The sequence below is a fragment of the Molossus molossus genome, unplaced genomic scaffold (genome assembly GCF_014108415.1).
Source record: "Molossus molossus isolate mMolMol1 unplaced genomic scaffold, mMolMol1.p scaffold_m16_p_11, whole genome shotgun sequence".
Taxonomy (NCBI): domain Eukaryota; kingdom Metazoa; phylum Chordata; class Mammalia; order Chiroptera; family Molossidae; genus Molossus; species Molossus molossus.
Window position 1 is genome coordinate 97,576,555 of NW_023425346.1, and position 11,230 is coordinate 97,587,784.

The 11,230-nt window shown below is 55.1% G+C and overlaps 1 protein-coding gene across 1 annotated transcript in view; it reads right to left on the bottom strand.

Moving 5' to 3' along the window:
• Positions 1-8,706, bottom strand: part of IRS1 (insulin receptor substrate 1) — a 52,415-nt gene extending 43,709 nt beyond the window's left edge. Inside the window, exon 1 of the mRNA XM_036254290.1 lies at positions 4,764-8,706. Within this exon, the coding sequence (XP_036110183.1) occupies positions 4,785-8,498 (3,714 nt within the window). The 5' untranslated portion in view covers positions 8,499-8,706 and the 3' untranslated portion in view covers positions 4,764-4,784. The remainder of the gene's footprint in view (positions 1-4,763) is intronic.
• Positions 8,707-11,230: the final 2,524 nt, after the last annotated feature.

The window sequence follows — 11,230 nt, forward strand, 5'->3', positions numbered from 1 at the left end:
TGTCTGATCCAAAAGCTAGGACAGAACACGACAGAATACTCTAATGAAATTCACTGTGACCCCATCAGCAGCTTCCTCAGAAAGAATCCTCATTACAACTGACCCATTAAAGACTATCAGTCCTTTTTCTCCAAAATAGTCCTATGTTTAGAGCTGCAAAGGAGGTTAGAATAATTTAGAACAAAATTCTCAAGTTACCAATGAGGAAATAGGTCCAGAGAACTTAAGTGACTTGCTCAAGGTCACTCAGCTAGTGAAGGGCACAGGCTGTTACAAGGCAAGCTCTCCGGCTCCAAGGAGCTGCTTTTTCCATTGCATCAGTCAAGATAGCACAAAGCCATTTTCCAGAAATGTTGATAAAACACCAAGAAAAAAGCAGGGGTGGGAGGGGGGCATGCACTTTTAATTCCAAGTCCCTCATTGTGTGGCAATACTGGAGACAGTATTTATTTGAGGGCAATCAGATAAGTGACTACAATATCTGGAACTTTTTATGGATTTATTTTTTCTAACATAAAGCCACCTAAACAATGGCAGAAGTTAAGAAGATTGCTAGATGTTCAAAGTTTTCTGGAACAACAGAGAAACTCTTTTCCACGGCTCAGAAGCCGAACCAGGGCACAGCATTTATAGCAGGGGAGTCTTTCTTCCTTACATTTCTATTTAGGATGTTTTTATCTGCACCTAAGGAAAAATGCTGCCTCTGGTTATGATTCAGAGATGTTGGCTAAGGAGAGGGATGGGGTGAGAGGAAGAAGAAAATTCTTTCACAGTATTTCTCTCATTTTCCTTCTTTAGTTTAGAAAGGACACATCTCAACAACGTGTCCCCTTCTGGTGCATGTCTCTAGATTCCCAAGATTTGCCACCTCTATGGGACATTCTCGTTTCACTGTGGGACCGCTTGGCCTGGAGGGTCAGCTTTGTCCATGTTTTGCAAACTGCAGGCGCTCAGTAGAGTGCTGACCCCAATGCAATTTCAAGCCAAATGAGTTTTCTTCCAGAGATCTCTAACCCTTCTCGTCTTTTCCCCTCCTCCCTCCCATGAGCTTGGGATGTGAATGCGAGAATCTTGGGCCAACCCACTCAATCCCACAACCACGTGCTGAAGCTGCCCCTGCTCCCAGATTTTAAGACTGGAAGATGAAGAAACACGGCGTCTTAGTAAACCCGAGCATCCAGAGGGAAACAAAATGGGGCACGTCACATGGTCAGGGTCCGGATTTTTCTCAATTAAAAATGAGAGGAAGTGTGTGTCTCCGGCCTCCGTCAAGTGGGCTGCTTGGACTTTCTCATTCTTAGGATTCCAGGCTGAACTCACGCGGAAGGCTGAGTGCTGAGCATCCCCTGGGAGGGGGCAGGAGGGGCGCAGGTTTGGCTCAGTTCTGCCAGCTCTAGGGGGAAGGAGCGAAGGGGCAGGGGTGGGAAAAGGCCGCCCTGGGCACCAGGCCGGTGGCCACTGCGGGACCCCAGCCATCCCTGGCCCCGCCCCGCCCCCGCCTCTCAGGCTGATCCTCACGCTGATTGGCTCTGGAGGGTGCTCATCAGCTCCTGTCTGCCCCGCCCTGAAGACCAGGGAGTGCTCCGCTTGGCCCAAGGGCAGGGCTCGCCCACCGCGACTGCTGGGGAAGGGGTGCGGGCCACCTGGGGTGCCCCCGGGCCACCGGGGCTGGGCAGGGGGGCAGACTTCAGAGGGCGGCCTCGCCCTCACAGTTGAATCCTCTACCCCTGGCAAAAGGGGGCGAGGAGAGAGAAGAAGCCAAGTGGCAAATAAATAGGGAGGAATGCAGGAAGCGGGGGTGACCCGGGAAAGGGAAAGTGCCAGCGCCAGAGGCTTAGAGCCAGACAGAGGGCCACACAGGGAGGGGAACGGAGGCAGGGTGAGGGGGGAGTCGTGGAGGGCGGAGGCACAGAAACCTTCACCCCAAACAAAAGGAGCCTGGAGAGGATGGCTTGGGTCTGCGTCTTGGCCAAAGCCTGCTCTTTCTGCCCAGATGCAGTTTCAAAACGAAAACCCAAATTTGATGTCAACACTGATTAAAGGTGGCTGGGCTGCTGCGGCCTTCTCGCCCTCCCTGGGCTCTCAGTTCCCTCTCTGCAGCCTAGGCCACAAGAACCTCGAAATTCTGGAATGGAGAGGGAAAACGGGGAGGGGGGCGCCAGGAGCAGGACAGAAGAGGTGGGAAACAAAGGGAATGGGAGACAGGGACACTGGGGAACAATCCACCAGGTCGGAACCAAGTTAGGGAGACACAGGCCTACCTGGGACCAGAAACAGAAAAGGTGGCTGGACAGGAGGTGAATGAAGCACAGGGCACCTGAGGAAAGACACAAGTGTTCCCCTTTAACAGGCAGCAAAAAACAGAGGAGCGGAGATGTTAAATGATCGGAGAAGTGAGCACATCGCTCACCCTCAGAGCACCTCCCTCCCTTTCCTGCTTCAGGTTTCACCTGAGAAATGGGACAGGCAAAGACTCATTGCTCAGGAAGTTTGAAAGACGATGTTTGCACCAAGTAACATATTTCTAGGAAAACTTGTTTGCCAAGGACAGGTTTGACTTTTTGTTTCAGTAGATAAATGACTCTCAAATCACATCTTTAAGCTCAACAGGGCAAAGGCAAGCAAGCAGAATTCGGGGTGTACCTGTGCCAAGTAGCATTTGGTGTCTCATTTTAAAACACACACACACACACACACACCCTAGTCTCTTTCCATTTACATCTTACAAATAAACTCTGTAGAACTGTCTGGCATGGTGCTGTTAAAGCATGGTCTCCAGCTACTCCAAGATTATTAGGGGAATGATTATATGATTATTTTAGAATATTACACTTTCCCTAAGAAAGCTAAGAATAGAAACTTATTTTGCTTTGGTTGGTTTGTTTTTAACGTATCTTCCACATAAGAAGGATTTTCAGCCCTTTTTAAAAATGAGAACTCAATCTGGTCATCAATTTCCTTCAAAGCAAATATTTATTCTACTCTATAAAAAGAAAACTGTTCAAATTAAGAAAACAGGTGAGAAAAACTTACTTGTTTCTTAGCCTCTTCTTTCACCTTCTTTATAATCAAAATTTAAGTTTTGCTGGGGATTTTCCCTTCAAAGTCTCATTACTTTATAAATAAAAGACTTTACACCACAAATGATTAAATTGTTAGAAGGATTCACATTCGCCAAAACATCTTCAAAGATTTTCACAGTGGACCTTGATAAAAACAATACAATCTCTTCTGGAGAATTATGAAAATAAATGCTGACTATTGATCTAACAACTGCTTTTTATAACATATCCTATCACCTAAAATCTTTGTTTGTTCGTATGCCTACATCTTGTTCTACAAAACAGAAAATGACATGGCTCTCAAATATTGGAAACTGTTAGAATCAAGGAGGCTGCACCGCATAATAAAGAAATACTTATCAATAGGAACCCAATGCACAAATTACTTTCTATGAATGGACACATAGGAAGAAGAATAATGCTTCTAAAAGCTCATTCTGTGAAGCATATATAAAACAACTACCACAAGATAAACTGTCAGAATAAAGTGTTTCCAAATGCTGGAAACTTTTGCATTTGCCAGCTCATCACATTATTTGCAAACTCTACTCCTCTCTTCTCCCCACAATTATGACCACCAGAAAACAGACTCAACAGAATGGAGGGCAAGCTAATTTCCTATTACAAATGCTTTTCATTTTCAATGCAGCCTTAACCACAGAAGACCTAAAGCCAACTTGCAACACTTAATGAGGCATCTTACTCTTGAACTTAAAGGCAAACAATAAATATCTTCAAAATGAAGAGTACCAGGTAAACCCCTCCATTTCCCAGACTTAATACTCCTTCATTCGACATAAAAATGTTAAGTAATTTTACAGAAGATGTGCAGGAGTGCCAAATGATCTGTGTGATGTCTCTGTGCAGGCCTTTGGAAAAACAACTGTGAACCAGACACACTGGGTTGAATTTCCATAACTCTTAACTAATAATGGGTCCCAGACACATACAGACTTCACTGCATACCCCATACAAAAGCAGCCATGCCTGTGAGGTGGTGGGTCAGCATGCAAATATTTCACAAATCCTGGTTCAGAAACAAAAAGAAAGCATCATCCATAATTACTTTCTCAAGAGTCATAGTCAGAGAGGTATTTCTTTCTAAATATGTAAGTCTAAACATTCTTACTCCTGAATAATTGTAGGGGAGTGTGAATAAAAGTCAATGTTTCCTTCTGCTATTTATGTTGCCTTGGTATTATGTAAATACAAAACTAAAGTACACAGAGCTACTTATCAAGATCAACCTAAGAGCTCTGAGAAATGACTTTAAATGAAGGTTTAAGCCCTGTTCTAACAAATATTTTTGTAGAAGAATTGTCCCTTCCAGGGAGTGAAACATAAATCAAAGGTAAACCACAATAAAGAGATCAAGATTCTTATATGGGAACTTCACAAACCTCAGAATTGGTATTACAGAATATATGTGTTGAAAATACTACAGTTGGGAACCTCAGATGAAACAGCCCTCCTGTGTGGCTGCTCCTACAGGTTTATAGGATTATCAGCCAGGTGTCAATGCAGGGTGAGCATCTTATGTGCCCTGACACCCCCCTACCCCACCCCCAACCCCACCTCCGGGGAGTACACTCCCTAAGAAAGAAGCAGGAAAGAGACGGAAGGGGCAGAAGCAAAGAGAAAGAGAATTCAAGCCCAAGGTTAAAAGCAATTTTGTCTTCTGACTCTCACTACGAAACGCACCTGCTGTGATGTCCAGTTGAGCTACTGGAGGTCCTCCGGCTGCTTCTGGAAACTGATGCTGGCATAGGGGCTCACATCCTCGCTGGAGCGGCTGGTGGAGGTGCTCTGGCTGCTGCCCAGAGGCTGATGAGGAGTTGGGGGTGGGGGAGGCTGCGCTTGAGGGGGGTGCTCCTGAGGGCGCTGCTTGAAGTCTTTGACCAAATCCAGGTCTATGTAGTTGAGACCATTCTCCAAACCCCCAGCAGCCCCACAGACTTGAGCCAGCTCCTTGGGGGCTCCTCCGAGCTCCCCAGGCCTCAGCCAGACATTCTCAAATGAAGCAGAGCTGTGACGTTTCACATCCTCAGTGCTGCTGCTGCCACCGCTGCTGCCCCCTACTGCAGCCCCCCCTGCCACGGGCACCGTGTTGCCTGCCTGGGGGGTACTAGGCGTGGAGGAAAAGGTCTCGGAGCTATGCCGCCTCCGGCACCCTTGGGGGTCCGCACGGATCACTTTGGCACTCTGGTTGCCTTTGGGACTGAGGTTCACCCGGGTGAAGGCACTCATGCCCCCGGGCCCCTGTGGGGCCTCCAGCAGGGAAGAGCGGGCCACCAGCTCCCCTGCTCCTTGAGGGGTGGTGGGGGAAGCAGAGGCTGCTGAGGATGAGGAGGGAGCAGACCCTGTGGCCCCAGGAAGGCTCGCCTCCTCCACAATGCCTGTCCGAATGTCAGCATAGCTGACGGGGGCCACTGGGGAGGTGTCCACGTAGCTCTGATGGGGACAACCCAACTGCATGGTCATGTAGTCACCCCGAGTGCCAGGCACTGCCCGGGTAGGCCTGCACACACTGGCAGTCCCCGGAGGTGCGGGGCCCACTCTGCTGGGCTTGACCCCAGGATTCTCCTGCCAGGTGGCCCTCCGGCCGGGCCCTAAGTCCATATTCATGTACTCTTCAGTGCCAGACTCTTTCTCCCTGGGAGCTGGCTGGAGCTGGGATGGACACCTGATAGAAGGTGAGCTGTGGGATGCCATGGGACCGGATAAGTAGCCAGGCTGCTCACTCCCAAATTCGATATTCACATATTCCCCTGGGCTCTTGGGCTCCGGAGGGTGCAGCAGGGCAGGCTGCTGCTGCTCCCGAGCCCGAGGTAGGGTGCTGGCCTTGGGATCCCCCAGCGACAGCCTTGTGGGCCGAGCCAGGCGGCTGTTGGTCTGCGCAGCTGTGTCCACCTTTCTAGGCAGATGGTGCTGCAGGACCTGGTGGTGGAGATGATGTGGGAGGCCCGGCTCCGGCCTCACCCCACAGTATCCTCCGCCCAGGCTGTCGCTGCTGGTGGAGGAAGAGGAATCTTCGGCTGTTGCAGCATAGAGAAGGCGACCAGAGCTGGAGGAAAGACGGAGGTGCTGGTGCCGGGCGGTCTCCTCCAGGTCCCCCGGGCGCTGGGTGTGCTTAAAGGACCTTGGCAATGAGTAGTAGGAGAGAACTGGCTTGTGCTGGGGGTCCTCAGGGCCGTAGTAGCAGTCAGAGGGGCTGCTGGTGTTGGAGTCTCCCACTGGCGACATGTTCATGTAGTCACCTGTACAGGACAAGAGCTTGCTGCCACTGCTCTCCAGGGGCAGTTTGGGGTGTGGCACGACGTGAGAATGGTGACCCCCAACCCCATTTGTCCACAGCTTCCCATAGCTACTGCCAGTAGGGGCAGCACTGTTGCTGCTGCTGGGCCCACCCCCAGTGTCAGGAGAACAGCTGCCACTTGGGGACATCATCATGTAGCCATTGGGGTCCACTCTCTGGGAATGGCGTCTGATGGGGTTGATGATCTGCTGCGGGGCAGACACACTCTTGGGGCTCATTGGCATGTAGTCCCCACTGCCTTTGCGGCTGCCAGGCACTGGGGCCACCCCTGGGGACATGGGCATGTAGCCATCATCGGTGTGGAGGGTGGAGGTGTCCGGCCGGCTACGGCCTCCACGCCGCTCCAAGGGGTGCATTTCCAGACCCTCTTCAGGGTAAGACTGGGTGGGCACGAAGGCTGAGTGCCGGTAGCCGGGCAGCCGGCCTCCACTGCCCCCTCCTGGTGGGTAGGCAGGCATCATCTCTGTATACTCCTCGATGGAAGCCACGGAGGACTGGGATGGGGTCTTCTGGTGGGAAATGGTGGGGGATGTGCCAGCAGAGTGAGTCCGCTTTCGAAATCGATTATCCAGATCGGCAGGACTAGCTGCCTCCTCCCCAGCCAGGGCTGGGCTCGTGCCCAAGCCAGTGCCTGGGAGGGTGCGGTGACCATTGCCGCCCCGAGGCAAAATGTAGTGACCATTGGGGGCGATGAGAGTGGAGACCCCCTTGCCTCCCATGCAGATGTAGTTGCTCAACTCCTCCTCTCCGCGGGCCGGTGGGGTGTGGCCCAGGGAATCCGGGGTGACACTGCGGAAGGAACTTCGGAAATCACAGGGACTGGAGCCATACTCATCGGAAGAGATGAAACCACCATCACTGGGGGAACCGGACACAGAAGCACTAGATCTCCGCGGGAAGAGACAGTCAGAGGTGGAGCCGTGGCCACTGGTGCTGCTGGAAGACAGACTGACCGGGCTGGTGGCCGAAGGAGAGCAACGCGAAGAAGGCATGGGGATGGATCGGCTGTGGTTGAGCGGGGGGTGCAGCCGGGAGCTGCCCCGATGCCGGTGGGCGTGGGTCCTGTTGGTGCTAGGACTCACAGGGCTGCCGTCCACCGACGCTGGGCGGGACATGGTGCCTTCACCGTCACTAGAGGCACGGACACGGAAGGAGCCTTGCTTCCCGCCCACCATGCTAGCTGGAGAGGTGGCAGTGATGCTCTCGGTGCGTGAGCGGCGGGTCAGCCCCACCTGGCTGGGTGGAGGGTTGTTGAGGTGGTGCCTGCGTAAGGGGACACTGATGGGGTTGGAGCAGTTGGAGGAAGACTGGCTCTTGCTGCGAGGCCGGAACTCATCGCTCATGGCCCGCATGGCCTCCAGGATCGTCTCATGCATGTTCTGGGCCACCACCGAGTCATCCACCTGCATCCAGAACTCCCCAGGTCCGGTCACCGCAGAACGGCCTACTTCGATGAAGAAGAAGTTCTCCGAGTGGCCACAGCGCCGGATGTTCATCAGCTGCAGCACCACTGCCGCTGCCTCGGAGTTCAGCTTCACGAAGCTGATGGTCTTGCTGGTCAGGCAGAGGCGGTAGATACCAATCAGGTTCTTTGTCTGACCCAGGCCCTTGGGTTTCAGGATCACCTGCCAGACCTCTTTGAACGCAGGCCCTGGGGGCATGTCCCCGTAGCTCAAGTCCTCCCCAGCTTCGCCAAGGCCAGAGCTGCCACTGCAGCTGCCCCCTCCGCCTCCAGCCCCGGGGGCCGCACCCCCGTCGTGGTGGCTCTTGGCACGGTTGTGCAGCTGCAGGAGGGCCTGGTACCAGCTGTCCTGCTCAGCCTCGCTGTCCGCTGCTATAGCAAAGTGCTCGTCCCGGGTGTAGAGGGCCACCAGGTGCTTGTTCTTGGAGTCAGCCCGCTTGTTGATGTTGAAACAGCTCTCGAGGGGGATCGAGCGTTTGGGGGCGCTCGACTTATGCCGCCACTTCTTCTCATTCTCGTAGTACTCAAGGCGCGCCGGGCCCCCAGCCTCACTGGCCGCCCGCAGCACGAAGAAGCGCTTGTGCATGCTCTTGGGTTTGCGGAGGTAGCCCACCTTGCGCACGTCCGAGAAACCCTCGGTCTCCGGAGGGCTCGCCATGCTGCCACCGCCACCACCGCCGAGCAGAGGGAGGCGCCGAAAAACCACCCGGTGGGGGGGCGGAGGCTCCTCGCCGCGGCCCCGAGCATGCAAACAGGGCTGGAGGCGGCCAAAACCCCGACTCCGAAATCCACACTGCCCCTGGCGCTGAGGAAGGGCGGCCAAAGCGGGACGCAGCGGCTGTGACCAGGAGAGAGCCCCGACCAGAGTTTACAGGCGTTTCATGCCCGGGGCAGAGGCAGTGCGTCCGGCGGGAGAGCAGCCCGGATCCTCCCAGAGCCAAGTCTCCGGGAAGGAGCGTAAATGCATCTCTCACGGCCCGAGCTGGAGTCCCGAGCAGGCGGAGGACGGCGCCCCAGGTTGCCCCTCTAGGCGCGCGCGCCTTCCCTTCTGAGTTCCCCTCTGGAAGTAGCGATTCCCGAGGCAAATTAAATATCCTTGGGCAGGGGGAGGCGAGCTGCCAAGTCTCAACGTTGCACGGGGTTCTCCCTCCTCCTTCTCCTTCGCCTCCTCCTCCGCCTCCTCCCACCCCCCAACCGTCCCCGCCGCCACCAGCCGCCCAAATACCAGCTCAATTGCAGAGACCGCGGCGCTGCGGCTGTTGCTGCTGCTGCCGCCGCCCGCGGACGCGTCCTCTGCAGCCCCCATTCGGGCCCATCTCGGCAGGCGGAGAAAGTGGCTTTTCCACGCGAAACGCTACTTGGCACCCGGGAGAGCTGGGGACGCGCCAGAGGGACAGGCACATCCCTGCCCCTCGCTCCAGTCGGCAGGGGAGGAGGGGAGGTGACGAGGGAGGGAGGCGAGGGGGTAGATTTGGGAAGGAGTCGGGGAAGACGCCTCTTCCCCGGGAGGCGCAGCCTCTGCAGTTACTTCTCCCCTCCTCCCTCCTCCTCCTCGGAGAGTTGCCGAGAGCCCCAACCAAAACAAGCGGCGGCGTCTGGCTCCGCGCGCCGGCCCCTCCGACTGCGCCGCTGTCTCACTCGGAGGAGAAAAACACGTGACGGAGCCTCTGCGCTCCGCAGCCCGGCCGCCGCCGCCGCCGGGAGGCTCCCGCCCGGGTCTCTACATTCCCGGCCGAGCCCGCCCCGCGCCCGCCCCTCTCCGCCCCTCGGCAGTGCCGCAGCGGCGCCCGCGCCCGACCTCCGCGCAGCGCTCGGCCAGCGCCCCTGTGCGGCCGCCCGCCCGGGCTCAGAACCTTCCTCCCCGCGCGCCACCCAGGGCGCCCCCGGCCCGCAGGAATCCCCGCCGCGGGCGCGGGCGGGGGTGTTTGGGTGGCTACCCGAAAGCACGAAGGGAGTCTGGGAAAAAGGCAGGGGGTGGGGGCGAGTTCGGGAAGACGCAGGAGTGAGGGTGGGGGGCGACGGGGGTGCACTGCGGCTACAGAGCCCGGAGTGGGAGGGCCCGGGGAGAAAGGGGCGCGGGAGCTGGGCTGCATCTTACCTAACAGGTAAGATCGACCCCTCGGGAGGGAGGTTTCTCGTCAGGGCTTTCTCTCCCAGGGAGTATAAAAACTGCATTTCCGTTTCGGGGGGATAGGCCGTGGTGAGAGATCTGGATTTTTATACGGTTTCCTAAGGAACTTGTGGGCCAGCCTGCTTCTCGGAATCACTGCATTTGCTGCAGGGAGGTATCTCGAAGGAGCCGAGGGACACCCAAGGGCACAGATTCGGGGATTCTGATCACTCCAAAAACGGGAAGAGGGATCCCCGGGAAGCACCCTATGCCCGGCGCTGGGAGCTTAGCCGCTCATCAATTAGGGAGAAAATGTAAATATCGCGGCTTCTTCTCCATCCTAGCGAGGGGCGGGGATTCACACTTAGAGGTGACGGCAAGGGGAGAAGATGAGACGTCCCTTATCGTATTCTGAAATCTATTTGCGATTTTAAAAATATGTTAGGGACCTACAGAGGCCCACTATGTAAACACTGGCTGAAGTGTTTGCTTCACACACAGCTTCCACGCCCATTGAACTACCCCATGAAATGTTTACCCTTGCCTACAAGAATAATCGAGAGGAAACAAGGATGGTGCCCGCTCCACTGTACAGAACCTGGGTACTTCGCGAGAAGAGGTCAGCAGCCGGTCTACTTCGAGAGACTCTTACACAGTTAACCTTGCGGTTATCAGTCGCCACGAACAAACGCTCCCCAAAGTTTTTATTTTTTATTTTTATTTTTTAATTAAGCTCACCTATCAACGAGTAGTTTGTCCCCTGCTTGCCCAGCTGGCATTAAGGACCCTACAGAGATGACGTTTGTCACTGGGTTTAATGCTGTATTTTCCCACCCCATTCCCGGCTCGTTCGGGGTTTTCCTCTCTGTTCGAGAGACCGCGGTCCCGCCCGCTCTCAGGCACTGCGGGATGCTGGCGGGGAAGACGCCGCAGTCCAGGCGCTGGGCACGCTCCATGGCCGGCGGGGCTGGGCCGCAGAGGAGCGCGCCGGGGCCTAATGCGGGGTGAGGGGCGGGCGAGTTTCTTGGGGAAGCCTGCTGATTGGTGGGGCTCCCTGTCTTTCAAGCCTTGCTTGGCAGGAGGGGAGGTAGGGAGAAATGGTAGGGGTACCAAGGTAGGTTGCAAAGCGTAGAAAAAAAATAAAAATTAAAAAGAACCGTAGGCGCCATTCAGCATCCTGTGAAACGTGAATTCCGGGGACTCGGCATCTGCAGAGGGGCGCTCCCCAACCGAAGCCCGTCTCATTTCTCCTTTCACCTTTTTGTTCCTGCCATCATGCA